This window comes from Condylura cristata, unplaced genomic scaffold (genome assembly GCF_000260355.1).
Source record: "Condylura cristata isolate star-nosed mole 26May11 unplaced genomic scaffold, ConCri1.0 scaffold00020, whole genome shotgun sequence".
In the NCBI taxonomy this organism is placed as follows: domain Eukaryota; kingdom Metazoa; phylum Chordata; class Mammalia; order Eulipotyphla; family Talpidae; genus Condylura; species Condylura cristata.
The window spans coordinates 26,034,882-26,052,678 of NW_004567121.1; the positions used below are offsets into that span (position 1 = coordinate 26,034,882).

The 17,797-nt window shown below is 57.6% G+C and overlaps 1 protein-coding gene across 1 annotated transcript; it reads right to left on the bottom strand.

Moving 5' to 3' along the window:
• Positions 1-538: 538 nt before the first annotated feature.
• On the bottom strand, positions 539-17,791 carry FOSL2 (FOS-like antigen 2). Its single transcript, XM_004686333.2, has 4 exons — positions 17,569-17,791; positions 7,954-8,205; positions 3,658-3,765; positions 539-1,562 (listed from the first exon to the last, which is right to left on the bottom strand). The coding sequence occupies exons 1-4, from the start codon at positions 17,668-17,670 to the stop codon at positions 1,041-1,043; spliced, it is 984 nt and encodes a 327-aa protein (XP_004686390.1). The 5' UTR covers positions 17,671-17,791; the 3' UTR covers positions 539-1,040.
• Positions 17,792-17,797: the final 6 nt, after the last annotated feature.

Sequence of the window (17,797 nt, forward strand, 5' to 3'; positions counted from 1 at the left end):
AGGCCCAAGCTCATTAAATCTCCGTGGGTGGCGTCACCCCGAGAGAGCCGGGATGAGGAAAGGGCAGAGCCGAGCCACAGGGAGGTTGAGTGATGTGTGGTTCCCAGGGCGGGACGCCTCCCCAGCCTGAAGAGAAGGGTCCAGGGGCCGAATGGCGAGGCAGTAATTACAGGAGACGTCCTCCTCGAGACACCGGGTGGAGGGGAGCTGGCTGGACACCCATGTGGCTTTGTTGGCACTATTCCTGGCCTGGTAATTAGGCGTTTGGCAGACCCAACCTGTGCCCGGCTGTCTCACTCACACCCTGTCTTCTGGCCAAGCAGCTCCGCCAAGCGCCGTCTCCAAGGATGGGGAGGAAGGGTCCTCCGAGCCTTCCAGTGGCGGCGGCCTCTCCTGTAGAGCTCAGGGAGCCCTGCAGCTGGTTCTGGAGATGGTGGTGGGCCAGGGAGCACCAGGGAGGGAAGGGTCTGGGTTGCACATCGACTAACCCCTTCCGTACAAGTCAGCCCTTGGCAGAAAAGTCACCTGCTGCCCCATCTCCAGAAATGAAGAGCTTTAATATTCAGACCACCCAGATGAAATGTCATGGCAAATTTGATAAAAACCAAGAGGAAGTGAAATTGACACTTGGGGAAGGAAGGGGCAAATAGAGGGAAGGTGAAACCAAAAGGCACTGAGCATGCTTGGTGGGGCGGGTGGGGGGGGACACCATCACTCCAGAGACACAGCGTCACACAGGGACAGGAGCGGTCCACGCCAGCTTCAGGCTCTTCGGAAGCCAGAGAGATGCCCGAGTCCGCCAACCAAGTTCTCCAAGGCTTTTCAAGAAACAGGATCTGCTTTGCAAGATGGACGAGGGAAGAGCTCCCGGACTCCCCAGAGATGGTCCGAGTCCTCCAACGCCTCACCACCGAGTCCCCCGGGCCTCCCCAGAGCCAGGAAGCTCCCAGGCAGGGTCCCCCTCGTGCCCGCGCGGCCTGGGGCTCTTGAAGGAGCTGGTCCCTGGGAAGGAGGCCGTGATGAGGGCCCCCGGGGGTGGGTTACAGCGCCAGCAGAGTAGGGGAGTTCAAGGAGTCTGACGACTGGTCCCCACTGCTACTGCTTCTGCGATGCGCCTTGGAGCAGGACTCCGAGGGTGACGCGGGCGACTCCTGTTCCAGGACGCTGGGGTAGGTGAAGACGAGGTTCGAGGTGCCCGGAGTGATGGCAGGTGTGGAGGTCACCACGATGGGGGTGTGCAGAGGCTCCTCCCCTCCGTAGAAGCCCCCAGCGATGTTGATGGGCTTGATGACGGAGCGCTGGGCCTTGTCCAGCCCCGCTGACGAGGACGAGGGGCTGTCCTCTTCGGGGGGCTCCTGTTTCACCACCACGGCACCCACGCCACCACCCGCACCGCGCAGGGGCTGCAGCCCTGGGGCAGGGGGCGATCGGCGCTCCTCCGGGCTGATCTTGCACACTGGCCCGTGAGCCACCAGCATGAACTCCAGCTTCTCCTTCTCCTTCTGCAGCTCCGCAATCTCCTTCTGCAAGCCTGACTTCTCCTCCTCTAGCTCCTCCGTCTCCTGCGGGGGGAAGAGAGGTACATTAGGGACAGCCACCTGCCAGGGACCTGCTGGGTGCAGGGGTGGGGGCACTGAAATCCAGGAGAGAAAGGGAAAACCAGCCATGTCCTCAGACAAGCGACGGGGAAATGGCTGTTTCACACACCCGGCCACAGACCACACGGTTGGAGTCACGAGGAGGCTCCAGACTGCGAAGGGAAGAAAACCAGCTCGGAGGCAAGCTGACAGCACAACCTCGTCGCACGGGCAGGTGCTCGCTTTGCACAGGGTGCTTTGGCAAGCATCCCAGAGTGTTGTCTCATTCAATCCTCCAGCAGTTTTTTGAAGCAGCTACTATCATGAGCCCATTTTGCAGAAAAGGAAACTGAGGTCCAGAGAGGCTCAGTCATTTGCACAGTCACAGAGCCAGAGGTGAGGCAGCCCAGACAGGACCACAGCGTATACAACCAGGCTCCCTGCTGAGGCAGGGAGTGGGTGGGGAGGAAAGGAGCCCACAGTTCCACTCCTCTCCCTGACCTCTTCGATCCATTTGGCCCACCTGTGGACACACTCAACTCTGCACCGCATGACAGTGGAAATTTCCAGCATCCACAGCCCAACACAGGGGCTGGCTTACAGTCAGCGCTCAGTGACCCCCAGGGGGACATCTCAGCCCTTCTTCCCCTTTTTGCTCTAATTCCTAGAGCTGCCCCAGGGCCCAGGGAGCACATTCCTCTCAGCACCTGGTCTCGCAGCTGAGGACGCTGATGTGAGGACGGCACAGTCACTGCCGGGCTCAGCCCTCCCGTCATGGAAAGCCAAAGCAGCCGGCCATAGGGGAGACAGTCAGGGGGGTCACTGGCCACCCCTCCACTCGCCCTCTCCCTCACAGATTCCTGTTCAGGAAGGAGATGATACAGGATCCGGGCCAGAGCATCACTGAGCCGAGGACAGAGTATTCCGGAGTGAAAAAAAGTTTCCATCTGTCTCAAGGGTCTGATGAACGTCATGAGCTTATAAGAGGTTTCCTGTGGAGGATGTGGCTCAGGGGCCGGGGGCGGGGCGGGGCGGGGGCCGGTGTGAGGCTCCTGGCGGGGCGGTGGAAGGCCTGGCCGGGCAGGGCGGCTCTGGGGCCTGGAGGTTGGCCCAGTGAGGAGGGGTCTCCTGGAGGGACTCCCCCGTGGGGCCTGACACTGGGGACCCCAGCGGCAGCTTCCTAGGTGTTACTACGGGCGTCTCTGAATCCGTGCCATGTGCTATCAGTGCCCGAGAGTGAGGCCCCAGGCAGGCAAAGGGCAGCTGAAGCAGCAGGCGTGACCTGGAGGACTAAGCAGAGGAAGGGGGTGTGCGAGGTGAGCGGCGGACTTCCAGGGCCCTGTCCTGGCTGGTGTTTGTAAGAACCACTGGCAGGCTCCCCATTTCCTCACTCTGAAAACACTCTAGCTGGGACACCAGGCCAGGCTCTGGGCCTCCTCCACGTAGCACATGGTCCTCCCCACGGGCCCGGGAGGGAGTTACGTGACATAGGTCAAGTCAAGCTTTTGAGAGGGAAGGGCGGGGCTGGGCCCTGGCCCCCAGGTGTGGGAGAGTGACTCACGGGGCAGAAATGGGGAACCCTCCTGCCTGTGAAGGATATGGCAGAGCCCCAAGATAACACAGTTCAGTAGGCACGTGACCCATTTCCACCAGGGCCCAGAGAGCATCAAGACCCTGCAGAGACGAAGGAGTGTGCAGGTCTCCCTCTCTGCCCAAACTAGGTTGCTTGAGCGACGCGAGACCATCCTTGCTGGAGGTAGACCTAGGGGTGGCTGGCAGCTTGGTGGGTGCAGGTCTGGGCCTGCCCTGGGCCCTGCCAGGAGCAGGGAACGCTCGGGCACTGGGTGAGAGGTGCTGGCCCTGGAGGCTGTCTGGGCCTCTCTTCTGGAGCCGGGCTGGAGCCAAAGGTTGACTCTGACCCTGCATCTGTCATGATGCTACCCAAGTGCTTGGAGGAAAGACCGTTTCTGTCCTATGAACCCAGGTATAGGCCGCCAGGAGCCAGGCCTGGAGAGGGGGGCCCGAGCCCTCAGCCTCTTTTCCGACCCACAAAGTGCTCCCGCCCCCCGCAGCTCCTCACCGCCTGCAGCTTCTCCGTCAGCTCCCTGCGTCGGTTCCGGCACTTGGCTGCAGCCAGCTTGTTCCTCTCCCTCCGGATCCGACGCTTCTCCTCCTCTTCAGGAGACAGCTAGGAGCCAGGGGAAGAGCACCATTAGGTGGGGTGGATACTTTCCCAGCTTTGTTTTTTTCCCCAACTGCATTTGAAGGAGAGTGAGGAGCCCTTCAGAGACTACACATGGAAGCAAGAGGCGTGTGGCCAGGCTCGGCTGTCCCAGAACAGCGCTCACCCCGTCCTAGAAGGGGGTGTCCCCTGCTTGAAGGGGCTCACCAGTCTCGGGCACGACAGCTGCCTGTGCACGTCAGCCCGGATTCAGAGCCAAGGCCAGAGACCTGAGGGGGGCTGCTTCCCCCAGGGAGGCCAGGCGGCCAGCAGGCCCAGCCCCACCCAGCCAAGCAGCTTCGTGGAACCTGGGTAATTACCGCCCCTCACGCTGCCTGCTCGGCAAGCCTCATTATTCCCATTTGGGTGAGCGGCTGGGCTCAGAGCGAGAACCACCCAGCGGGGGAACGTCCACTGCCAGAGGGAAACCAAGGGTGCCTCCCCACTCCCGACAGCCTCTGCCAGCCTCGAGCACCAGCTGCTCACAGTCCAGCCCCAGACCCACCACCCCAGTGTACCTGGCACAGTGCTAGGCTGGGAGCTAAAGTGGAGGAGCCCTCGGGCACATCCAGTCCCGCTGCCCCCCCACTTCCACTCACTCCACAAACAGACGCCTCCTCTGAGCCGGACACCTCCCAAGGGGTCGAGACTGAGCCACGAATGCAACAAAGCTGCCGGCCCCCACAGGGCTCACCACCTGGCCAGGGCCCGTGGCTCATGCCCAGAGCAGGACGCAGCCCCTCTGAGGCTGTTCACGTAGGGCCCTTCCCGGTCGTGACCCCAACGCCCCTCCCAGACAGAGGGGACACCAGGACCCGCTGTGGGGCCAGGCAGGGAGCAATCTCGATGGAAATCAGCAGGAGATGGCACCCACTTAGCGAGTGCTGAGGCAAAGGGCTGGCTCACACCAGGCAGGGGCTGGTCCCAGGGACACATGGGGGCAAGGCAGAGCCGCTTCTGGGGGTGGCAGAGAAGTACCCCACAGGAGACTATTGCAGCCACTCCCCCGACTCCCACGTCAGTCTCCAGCCAGAGCCTCAGAAAGGACAATGAGTCTGTCACACTGAGTGACACTGTGGCCCTTCCTGTACGTCTCCAAACACCGCATCAAAGTGTGCCCTCGACTCTGCGGGCTGAGCACGGTCTGAGGCATCGCGCCGCTCGAGCAGAGAGCCCCTTGCGTCACCTAGACTTTCAGCTTCTCCTCCAACCGTTAAGGGTGGGCCTGATGGGAGGCGGCAGGCCTGGCAGGCTGGGGACACTGGGGACCTCGGCTTCCCGCCTCCCAGGCCTCGGCTGTGCCCAGCTCTGGCAGGTTTGGCTCCGCCTGGGGAACCTCTTTCTCCCCCACTGTTCCAGCCTCACTGGGACAAAGCACCAGGCCCAGCTCCCACTACGCCAGTTCCTCTCTCCTATGTCTCATCAGGGGACGACCCCTCCAGAAGGCTCTTGGATTGCCACATGTGAGTTCCGGCGCCCCTTCCCTGCTCAAGCCCACTCTCAGCCTCTAGAATTCTGTCTCCCCAGACAACCAGAGCCCCCATCCTCTCTTCTAAGAGGCATCTGGAGCCAACAATATGATGCTTCTAGGTGGCCCTGGACAAACACCCGAACCTTCTGAGTCTCCCATGCCTCAGATTTCCCTTTCGTGAAACAGCCTTCCACAGAGTCCCTGTGCCCTGTGACACTAGAAAGTGTCACTGAGAAGAAGGAGCAATGCAGGCCTCCTCCCTGACGCTTTTTCTGAGTCCTGATGACCCAAATGGCCTGGAAACACAGGCGCGCAGGCCCGGCGCCTTGCTCTGCGTGGGGGGGGGGGGGGGCTGCCCAGCTGAGGCCCTGCACACAGGCTGCTGTGAAAGCTGCATCCACCTGAGCCCAACAGTTTCCCAGGGAGCCTGAGGGCCCTGTGGGGAGCCTGGATTCAGGGCCCCTCCCTGTGAAAGGGCTGCCAGAGCCCTCTGATGTCCAGCTAGCCCCTCACATTGCGGCAGGAATGTCAGAGGTAGTCTCGGTCCACCTTGGCCTCCCTTCCCTTCTGGCTGTCTCTGGACAACTTGTGGCCTCTCAGCTGGTCTAGAAGCCCCTTCCCCTTCCACTCAGGTGTGGGAGCTGTGGGCACGCAGTGTTCAGGAGTGGGGACGTCAACAGGGCCTCAGCCGGGTGCGTCCGTGTCCCAGCGCCCAGCCCCAAGCCGCGTCCCCCATGCCCTACTCCCCAGGACTGCCTCGAACCTCCTGCCAGCTCAGGTGAACAGTGAGGCCCCAGGCTGGCCCCAGGGATCAGGCTCCTCAGAGAGAAGAACTAGGACCAGCACCTAGAGCCAGGGTGTGCACAGCCGGCACCCAGACCCCTCCACTCCCAACTCCTCATTGACCTGGGGAAATGCTCCTGGTTCTCTCCCCCCTCCCTCCCAAAAAGGGAAGGAAACTCTCCAGACAGACTGTCCTGGGGCACGCCTCTGTGGTGCTGTGGTGGGAAAATCACAGGGCTGAAGGTCAAAGGAGGTGGATTCCAGTCCTGGTCCTGCTCCTCGCTCACTGTGGGGCCCAGGACTGAGCCCCTCTCCTTCTGGGCCTCAGTTTCCTCATCTGGAAAGTGGGCGCAGAGGGAAAATCTGAAAAGCTGGTCTCTAGAGTCTCTTCCGGATATAAACGTCTCAATTGGCAGCGGGTCAGGCCCAGAACAGAATGAAGAGAGTGCCTCCCGTCTTGTGGTGTCCTGCTAGCCCCAAAGAGGCCGTGAAATGCCTGCCTCCCACACGGGGGACACTCACACAGGGAGCGTCCAGCCATTGGTGACTGTAAGACATGGCAGGCTGGGCTCCCCGAGGAAGCATATTTGCACAGAGTGTCCTGGCAGCGGCAGCAGGCAGAACCTAGCATCCTGTCTGTTCCACACACCTCCCCATGTTCTCAAAGTTATTTCTGTGCCACAGAAAGAACAAACCAACACGTGGTGGACACCAGGCCCAGCTTGGTCCTCAGGGGATCAGGCTCCGGCCAACGCTGCCAGGTGCCAAGAGCAGGGACTCTGTTCATTCTAAGCCTCCCGGGGACGACTGGCCTGGGTAAGATTATACAACGGGGTGCGTGCTCGAGGGGTCCTCAGGTTGCAACGGTGTGGAGCTGGGGCAGCAGGTGGGGGCAGGGCGAGTGCTGGCAACTGGGCCCGTGCTGCTTGGGAGACCACTAGTGCCATCCCCTGAGGCGCTGCACAGCCGGGCGCCGCACGTTGGCCAGGGGCTTGGCCTTTGCTGCTTCTTGGAAGGCCTCGGGCGGAGGAACCTGGGCCTCGGTTATGTCTCTGGCAAAGGGAGACACGTGGGGCCCTTGGACGATCCAGCCCCTGCTCTGGAATCAGGCACCTCTGTGACTTCTCTCCTGGAACTGGGGCTGACAGCTTCCCTCCCTTGCTGATGACACAGACAAGGGGCCTTCTGAATATGGGGTTGGAGCTGCTTCCAAAGCTACAGTTTCTGACGTCCCTCCCTGGTCAGACTGACCGCTCCTCAGAGCTGAGCCCCTTGAGGATAAAGGGCAGGTGTCGACCGCCTGACTTCCTCCAGGCAGAGGCCGAGAGCAGCTGCACTTCTGAACGTGCATTTGACACTCGCCATGGGCTTCTCGAGAGCCGGGGGCCTGGGCACCAGGCGCAGCGAGAGTGCCGGGGGCCGTGCCAGCCTGGACGGGGACGCTTCTGGTCTGGGGAGCGTCTCCTCTGCCCCAGATGCTGGGCGACAACTGAACGCGGATCCCAGGCAGCTCCCAGCCACCGTGAGGTCAGGGAAGGACACCACTGGCAGGTCCCAGCAGTGCTTCCGTTTGCTAGGACACCTGGACATGCCTTCCCGCCCACTCCCCGGAGCAGCAACAAGTCCTGGCTGCCCCCCTGCAGGTCCATCCTCCCCATTTCACAGCCAAGGACACGGACACTCAAAGACTCAAAGGGACATGGCACGGGGGCACAGCCAGGGCACCTCGGTCTCCTCTCTGCTTGTGATGGTGGTCTTGGGCTCCGGGCCCCCTTGTGCGCACCCCTTCCCAGCATCCAAGAACCCCGACCTGCTCCCTCCCGGTCCACACGAAACCGCCCACCTCACCATCCCAAAAGCCTCCCACACGGCTCCTGGCTGCTGGGCTGGGCCGCACGTACCTGCTCGTCTCGCCTCCTGCGGCCCACAGTGGTGCCGATGGTCTTGATCACGCCAGGTCTCGGCAGGGGCATGTGCCCAGGGACAGACCCCAGCCCCGGCAGCGGGCTGTAGGGGTGCGAGCGGGGGTACGGGTTGGACATGGAGGTGATGACGGTGGGCTGCACCATCCACTGGAGGTCCTGGCTGGTCGTGATGGCGTTGATGGTGGGGATGAAGGCGCTGCCTGAGCCAGGCATATCTACCCGGAATTTCTGCAACAAGGGAAAAATCAGACTGAGCCGATAAATCCCGAGAAGAGTTGAGATAAGCAGCAGAAAGCAGGGTCAGGGCCAGGGGGCGGGCTAGGGCAGGGTACCAGGGGAGCTCTCCCCGGGCAAGCCCTGCACATTCGGGAATTAGGAGGGGTCTGAGCTCTTCCCAGGGCCTCTTATCACAGAATGTATTCCCTGCCAGAGGCCCTGGACTCGACCTCGGGTGCCCCAGGAGGACGCAGTCACGTCCCAAATGACTCCTCAGACAGGTGGGGCTCCCCGTTCCTCACACTCCGGTCAGCCAGGTCGGCAGGCAGCCACACACGTGGGCCTGTCCAGCCTCGTCACTTGCCCGTCCCTCCCCAGGGAGGACTCCCGGCAAATCCCCTCCTGGAGGAGACCTGCCCACCGCAGCCTGGAGGATCGGAGATGGCCAGGAAGCGAAGAACCCGCTGCTGTTGTTCCCGCACCAACAAGCTCATGATGGGGGTCGGGGCACCCCAAGGCGAGCCCAAGTCCCTGGAAAGGTGTCCCCAGACTGTCCTTGCCCTCGTCCTGGCCCCTCACCCCCCGTCTTGCTGGGCACAGACAGGGCGTCTCTCCACCTGCCCACGAATGTCCCTGTGCTGCTGCTCGGCCCGAGCTGCCTCTTCACTGCCGCCCAGGCCTGCTGTGAGCTCTCTGGCGCTCGCCCCAAGAAGCATCCGATGTAAAACACAAGATGATGATGCAGCACAAAAAGCTAAAACGAGCTGCGAGCCACAGCAGGTGGCCTTCAGAAGAGGCGGGAGAAGATTCAGGGGAAAGTCCTCCCCCAAAGGGGGCCGCCGGGTGGAGCTACATCCTCAGATGCTTTCACGAAATAGAAAAAGTTCATCAAACCCTCCCTTCCCTAACCTGCTGGGCGAAATGGCAACGACAATAATAGCTGACACTGACCGGACTCTTACTAAATGACAGGACCGTGTTTTACCTAGATTATCTCATTAAGTCTCCCTGTGAGGTAAGAACCGCCATTATCTCCCTTCTGGAGGGAGACACTTAGGCTCAGAGAGATCAAGTAACTTCCCCAAGGCCGCACGGCTAATGAGCAGTGAGGTCAGGCTCGACCCAGGCGGCTGACAGAGGCTGGCTGCCAGGACCCCCCCGCGCCCACCCGCGCCCCTGGCTGGCCCCTGCTTCCCCGAAACCCAGCCAGGTGCTCCTGTCCTCCTGCTTCGCCCTTGGAGCCCCAGGTGACCTCCATCAAGGATGCCTGCAGAAAGTTTCTCTCACTGGGGAGGCCCCATGTCTGTGCCAAAGGAAATCCCACTTCACTGGCAAGGACGCTCTTGTATCCCCCTGTGCTCAGGCAACCACAAGACCAGTCAGGCTGACGAGTACTGGCAGCGGGCGATGGCAGCTGCCACCACCCGTCTCTGCCCGTGGCAGCAGCATGGGGGTCCCCGCTGTTCTAAGACAGTGAAGTTCAGAGTACCTCTCTGAGGCCAGGGGGAGCTGGGGCCTGAGTCTCCCACTCCCCTCCCAGCTCCTGACCCCAGTCTGGGTGGTAGGAAGTGGCTACCTCACCTCCCAGACTGCCCCAGGCCAAAGGCATTCACTGAAGAGAGCTGCTCAGTGCCAGGGATTCTGGGCATCCAGAAGGAGCAATACCCCATGCAAGGGACTGTGGGGTCCAGAAAGAGCAATACCCCATGCCATAGATTCTGGGGTTCTGTTCCAGAAGGAGCACTACCCAGGGCAGGAGACTCTGAGTTTCCCTGAAGGCAAAGACCACTGGGCTTTTCATCAGAGCTGACCGTAAAGCAGGAGGTCTATGGGGGGATTGGGGGGGGGGCATGGCCAGAAAGGTCCACGTGGAAAACGACCTTCAGGGAGAAGCGACAGACAGCCAGGGCTGGGTTGAGGCGGCCCAGCGCCGAGAAGGTGTGGGTGTGGCTGAGTACAGAAGCACTGAGGCTCCAGCAGCCAGGCCTCCCTTGGGGTGCTGCGGCTGGGTGGGGCCAGGCACCTGAGCCGCCTGGAACCAGGCCCCGAGAGCCCTGGCTCAGCGCGTGGCCACTCGCTGCGGTCTCAGTTTCCCTGTCTGTCAGGGGGAACACAGACACCAAACTCACTGCAATGCCATGATGATTAAATAAGTAGCTACTTGTAATCACAGGCTATAAAAGCACACCCATGTTCCCAACCCTGGCTGTGCATTAGAACATTCGGAGGACCTTTTAAAACAACAAGGTTGGAGGGAGCCTCACCATTAGCGTTCTGAAATAATTAGTTTGGAGTAGGGTTCCGATAAGAGATTTTAAAAACCCGCCCAAGGAGATTCTAAGGTGCGGCAGGGGTGGAGGAGCGATGCTCCGGACAAGTGAGGGGTGGCCCTGTCGCCTGTGTTGTGGCCACGGCCGCCAGCGGTATCCTTGCGAGTTCCGTGGACTCTGCCCAGGAGGGCGCTGGGGAGACTCGTTGGCGTCCCAGCTCTGGGAAGCCCCCAATATTTTATTCCATGTCTCCTCCCAAGTCAGGCTCTGGAGCCAAAGGGCACTCAGCACCCTGAGTGATGACTTAACATGACTTAACATGCACCTCAGAAAGCAAACCCACCATCTTCCCTCTTAGGAAAGCACCCAGGAAATTCACTCCTGGTCCCAACAAACAAAAGAGCTCCTGTGTCAGGCTTGGGGAGGAAGCGAGCAAGCCAAGTCCAGCTTGGGGACGAAGACCCCTGAAGAACGGCGCCAGACTGCCTTCGCAGGCCTTGGGGCTCGCTCCCTTGCTCTGGGAAGCCAGGCCTACAGCAAGGGCGCCCGGCCACCAGCCAGATTCCTTGCAGCAATGGCCTGGTCTAGACAAAACAAGACGGCAATAAAAACAAGGCAGTAGGTAATGACCGCCTCTGAACTCGGGTACAAGTGTTTCCGAGAGAGGTAAAGCATTCTGGGTAACACTCGCCCTGGACTGCAGGAAAACAATGCTCATCCGAGGGGGCTGGGCTCTGGTAATGGAGGCTTTTGTCTCCAAGGGGAGACACACAGGAAAGTTTAAGTGGGAGCTGGCAGCAGCAACTTCAAAGGGATCAGTCAGAGAGTGACCTTGGAGTAGGGGTCTGGAGCCCCAGAAGTTGGCTTGGCATTCTTCTACAGCCGCAGACCCAGACTCAGTGAGCTGTCACACTGGGGATACATCACGGTTCTCCATGAGCCGGTTAACATGGGACAGAAACTGAGACGGGCTTCCCAGCTGTGGCTATGAGGGCACACTGGCCCCTGAGTGGCTGGCAGGGGGCGTGTTCTGCGGGGAGGGGGCCCTTCTGCCCCCAGCTCTGCAGCCCCTCCTCTTAGGAGCTCCCCTCTGAGGACCAGCCTGAGGATGCAGGGTGTTGATGGCTTCGAGCTGGCAAAGCCCCTAGTGCTTTATTTAACTGTGCCATCTGTCGGTGCGGGCAAGAGCGACCCTGAGGGCTTTGGCAAACTTTTGCTATAAAAGACCAGATAGTAAATGCCGTAGGTTTTGCGGGCCATGATCTCCGTCTCTGTCGCAACTGCTCCACTCGCCACTGTAGCAAGGAGTCAGACAGTGTGTAAGCAAATGGGCGTGGCTGCGTCCTATTACACTTCATTTACAAAAGGCCTGGTCAGGGCTTGGCGGCCCCTGCCCTATAGCAGCGGTCTCATCTCCAGTGCTCAGGTAGGGGTGAAAAGTAGAGAGACAGGAAATAGGAAGGCAAAGCACCAGAAGTGGGGTACTCCTCTGACCCAAGAAATCAAGGGGATGAGCTCGAGCTCATCCGCTTGGATCTCTAGCCCCCAAGGCCGAAGCCTGAGCCCTCCCCAGCCCCGCTAAAATCTCTGGGCAGCAGGGTCTCCTTCAGCCTGGGCCACACAACTTCGTCAGGTCAGAGCAGTCCCAGAGGCCTAGCAGTTCTCATTTGGGAAAATGACCTTTGTGAACTCCACAGCACGGCTTTGGCTGCGCTGATGGGCACCATGACCGTGACATTTGACAGAAGGGTTTTGAAAGAAGGGCTTGGCTTCCCGGTTCCTGCAGCCATGGATAGGCAAGGCTATCCCAGAGACTCCTGAGCTGGGCAGAAATGGCAGGTGAGGTGAAGTCAGGCCGGGCTTCCTGGCCCATCCCTCAGCCATGCCTTCCTCCATCAGACTGATCCTCAACTGGGCCACCGGGCACTCAAGCCAGGAACCCATGGACACCTGTGACCTATTCTGTGTCTGGGAAAGGACTGAGTTCTTTCTCTTAAGAACTCTTTTCGTTTTTAAGATTGCCAGTATGGGAAAGGAGAATCCCGGCATCCCAGAAAGCTAACTCGGGGAAGAGGCGCGTTTGAGCAAAATGCTGCCTCCAGCTTCCAGAATGCCCCTGCTGCGGTCCAGCTGGGCTCAAGTGCCCTCTCTTCTTACTGAACGTGGAGTGTTCTACAAAGCCTCTCTAGAGAGGCTCTGTACTCCCTATGTGCTGCACCAGCCTTCACAGATTTTGCACTGGACATCGCTTTGACCTTTCATTCCTATCACAATGGAAATCAGTGGTTGCTAGTAACTCATGGTTTCTCCCCAAAGTGTGGGGTACACAAACATATCTCCGGAGACCTGTAGCTGCTCCTCTTTCCCAGGTTCACTTGAAAGAACCATGCTATCCTCCTTCACCCAACTGCCAGCGTGAGGAAGAGTAGGGAAGAAAAGAAAAAGCAAGGAAAAGAAGTGGTTATAAGGCATTTTCTCTGCCGTGAGGTTCCCCAGCTTCTCCCCTCCCAAGGCTCTTTTGCCAGAAACCCCACACCAGACCCCAGGGGAATTCACCCATTATTCTGTGGACCGCCTTTGTGACCCCAGCAGTCCTCAGACACCTTTGCACTCAAGGAGAAGGACTTGACCAACTCATCTTCCCTAGACCACAGCTGGGGGCGTGGCCAAAGCAGAGTCAAGTAACAGGGTAACTGGGCCGGGGGACAGCTCCAGCTCGAGAAATCTTACATCTTCCCCTCCCATCCAGCGAGTGGAAGAGGGATAGAGTTACCAAGTGGGGTTTGGAACAGATATATTTGCCTAACTCAGGGCAGCTGCTGTCATTTTGAAACGCTGTGGCCACCCAGAGACACCACATTCAACATGGACGAGACAAACCCACAAAATAATAATGCTATGTTTTTCCTCTCTTTCAACAAATAGACCAGAAAATTAGCTTCCTTCATCCTCAAAGCCAGTATCTTTACTCCTGTTTAGCAGAAGTGCAACACGGGAGGTAGAGATGGCAAAGGGGCCTGCTTTCATGTGCCTCTGCTGGGGGGCGGCCGCTGCCCAGGCCTGGGTCTGGGAACACCAGGGCTCAGCGGCACTGCACCTTGGGCCAGCCTGAGCACCCGAGCCCTATGTCAGACTGGGTTTCTTCTACGTTAGGTCTTTTGATAATTTCCCAGTTACAAATTCGCCATCAAAAGACAAAGGTTAGCAGGAAGGATTTTCAAAAGAATTTGCTGAAGGCAGTTCCCTAAGAAGGGCATGTAAAACCCTTCCAGTTGATTAATAGCCACGGCACTCAAATAAGTATTCGGTCTCCTTGAGGAATAATTATGAAGGGGGCAACAGTGATTTGGACATGTAAGTTCTAGTGTGTTTGTATTAAGGTAGAAAGAAAGCACAGCTCCCAGCTTTACATGCCCCTTGCATAGGACAGGCAGAAGTAAAGTTAGAGAAGGACACCCAGGGGCTTAGCTCAGAAGATTCCATTGCTCCTCAGACTGTCCATGACTGCTTCACCCCATTCACTTTGATGAAAAAGTGATGCTCCCTTCCACCATGCAGGCTCAGCAGAACAGACAAATTCCTGGAATAACATTTTCTTTGATCCTAATCTACAACATCTGTAGGCAAAACTAAACTAAAATAAAAAAGCATTACACCCTTAATACACACCTCCCAGCTTCTCACCAATTCTGAAGACCATCTCCCCAAACAATTCCCAGTGTCCTCAGACAGATCCATCAGGAAAACAAGGCTTAGGAATGTGAAGACATTGTGCTGGCGCCCTAATGAACAGACAGACATGGAAATAGGGAAAGAAAAAAGCACTCCTTTTTCAACCAAGCTTTATTTAAAACAAGATCCAAAAAAAAAAAAAAAAGAAAATTGCAATTTCAAACCCAAGCAGTTTCCAGTTAACTACTGTTAAATATATGGTATTTTATTGGTCTTGAATTAAAGGAAAAAAAAAAAACCCAAGAACTCCTAAGGCTAACCAAGTTAACAACACTCTGGGGCTGGAAAAATACATTCCCCAGATAGTTCTAAGGATGCCCTGCAGGGGGCACTAGAGAGGTATGATTGGGGCTGATTTGGGAATCACAGTCATTTCTGGTAAAACTTCTTTGATGTGAGGAATGTCCCAGACTGGTACAGTTGGCAAAAGTTCACTCTGGGGAATTTTGTGTGTGTGTGTGTGTGTGTGTGTGTCTGTGTGTGTGTCTTGGGAAAGGGTGGTTGCAGAAGAGAGCTGGGCTGGTATCCTGTGATTCCGGAAAGGAACTGTTCCCCTTTGATTTATTTTCCTAAGTTATCCGAGGAATAGACAAATGGCAGCCTTGGAAAAGTTCTGGGTCTTGTTTTTGTTTTGTTTTTTCATTAAAAGGGGGCCCAGCTGATGAAAACAAGTTATGAAATGACCTATGTTTGTGTAACTGGCTGGATTGCGTAATGTGCTCAGGCTCTGAAACCGTAAGAGCCAGGCAAGCAGGGCATATATCTGGGAGGTGTTTTCCTAGGAAAGTTAGCAGAGAGAAAACAACAATAACAACAAAAAGAAAAGGCCAGGAGGAGGGAGATGTGTGCAACTATTTCTGACAAAACAAAATCACCAATGACCAATCTTTGAGATGAAAACTGTAACTGGAACAGGAAATATTTTTCATGCTTCAAGTTCCTGCCATATACAAGAACCCAAGTTTTAACAAAGAGTTGGCTGCCCCCCTTCACCCTAGTCACTGGAACTTATGGCCATGTGTTAAGGTCAAGCTTTATGAGGCTACAGAGGAAAGTTGTGGGTTGAGTAAATCGCAACAAAGTTATCAGGAACATTAGACCCCACAAACAAAGAGATCAGAAGAAAAATAATATCCATTTGCCAGAGGGAAGGCCAGAGAGCCCTCTTACGGGACTTGGTTCACTGATGCCATAAAGGAGGAAAGCCCTTCCTAACTCTAAAGGAAGCTGAGAGAAATAAAGTGATTACATGTTTTTATCTGCTATATAATAAAGTTACCTTGAGCCTGGTTCCAATAGGGTGGGGTCATAGCACAGCCATGTAAAGTAACAAAAGCCTCTCAAACCAGCCCTGAGGACCACACGTTGGCTTTGCTGAAGTTGGAGGAATGATGGAAAAATCCTCTCCCCTGCTCCAGGCACCCTCTCCCCCAAAGAGCAGACAGGCTGGAGAACAAGTCCAAAGTGGCTTTACCTTGCCAATGGCTCTGGTTTGCAAGGCGCCTCACATAAGCTGCTGGGCTGAACAGGCAGGCAGGCGTATATTCGAGAACCCCGTGCACTAGTTATTACTAATTGCAAAATCCTCATGTGTTACAGCATGCTTGGAATTAGCCAACAGCTGCTTTTTGCTTCAGTAATGAGGCCCCATTACACCCTGCTGGACTGAGTTCTCTTCCTTCTTCCTAGCACTGGTTTCCTGTCTGATTTTCTTCCAAAACAGGGAATTGCCTCTGCTCACATCCTGGGCTCAAAGCCCTAGTGACACAGATTATTCAGTCGGGGCACTGATGTCCGGTCTGGCTTCCCATCCAGGGTCTGAGCAAAGCCAGACAGCGAGATTGTAATATGTCAATGATGACTGCCGCAGAAACGACAGCGACAGCGAGGGGAACAGACCTGCAGCCAGAAGACCCCTTCCCTGCTCTGGGGAGGAAAGAGGCATTTTGGCTTTTGTTGAACTGGAGAGTGAGTGGCAGGGTATTGCCCAGACCCCTCCCATCACCTGAGGATGCTTGTATTCTATATAAACCACCTATGGGACTCCAAAGCAAGCAAAATCAAATACTTTTTAGGATCCAATTTAAAATTCGCCCCTGTGGTGCTCATTCTTGAGGGTGCATTGGCCGCCTCTTTCCACAGACCAGGCACTCTACAGCCAGTGCTCAAGGGGACACCACCCGAGGCAGAGGAAAGACACTCCGGACAGCCATGGGGGGGGGGGGGGTGGCTCACCAGGCATGGGAGATCACTTCGGAATAGGGCTCCCTGTTTAGATCTCAAGATGTTTCCAATTTATTCTCCAGATCTGGTCACCCCCACCCCTGCTTCTGGAGGCCCAAAGCCACTGCCTCCCCAGAGCAACTCTTTCTGTAGCCAACTTGACTCCGCAGATCCGACCATGGTGGCTCCAGTTGGAGTGGCCTTGTGTATTAAGCCAGCTCCCTCACAAGCTTGGGGTGGGGGTGGGGCTGCTGCGGAGGGCAGGCACCCCACCATCACCACCACCCCAGCAGTACCTTTCTGGTATTTATAGACACACAGATCTCACGCACAATCCCTCCAGTACAAACCAGTCTGGCTGCTTTAGAAACAAGTTGTTTTTCTGCCTCTAGAACCACCCAGGAGCCAAAGCGAGCTCCTTGTACCCCCCCCCCCCATTTCTCACCGCACGCGTTGTCCTTGCCCCAGGTACCCCCATTTCCTGAAGGCGTCCTTTCTCCTGGTCGCGCCTGCTCGGCTCCGACCCTCACAGGAGCTGGACCGCCGGGGCACACCGGCGCCGCCCGGGCCAATCAAGGCGCCGCCTCCTTTCCCGACCTTCGCACCTGATTCCCGCGCGCACCCCACCGCTCCCTCCGAGTACTTGAAGGAGTCCAGCCGCGCTTCCGAGACCCCAGCCTCTTCGAGAAATTAACTCAGACAACTGGGCAAGAGAGGGAGACGGCTTTCCCGAAGGAAGAGGGTGCCTGGATGTCGGGAATAACTGTGGATGCAAAGATTTCCTCATACACCCCGGAGAGACAGGGGGAGGGGGGCGGGCGGTTCCTGAGAGCGGAGGTAACAGGTTCCCAGGTAGGGGACCGGCGATTCCAGAAGCCTGGATAAGATGTAGTGTGAAGAAACGGGTTGATCAGCGCTTCAAGCCCCACACCCCGTTCCAGCTTTTAAAAAAAAGTGGGGGCTGGAAGGGAAAGGTGGACGGTAGCACAAGACGAAAACCCGCAACTCTCAAAGGCGACCCGGAGGAATTTTCTCCCCAAGCCCAGAAAGGGAAAAGAAAGCAAAAAAAAAAAAAAAAAAAGGCCGTGGAGGTGAGCGCCTGGCGGGGGTCCGCCCGCGCCGCCAGGTGCACCCGGGACCCCGCACCTACCTGCTGGCCGCCGCCGCCGCTGGAGTAGGACTCGGCGTGCGCAGGAGAGCCGCTGCTGCCCCGGGACGAGGTGTCAAAGTTCCCGGGATAGTCCTGGTACATGATCCGCGGTGGGGGCCCGAGAGGAAACAGGGTGTTTTTCTTCCCCCGCCCTCGCCGCGGCCGAGCACAGGCTGCTGCGCGCTAGCTCCGCCGGCCGCGCCTCGGGCTCTCGTCTTCGCCCCGCGGC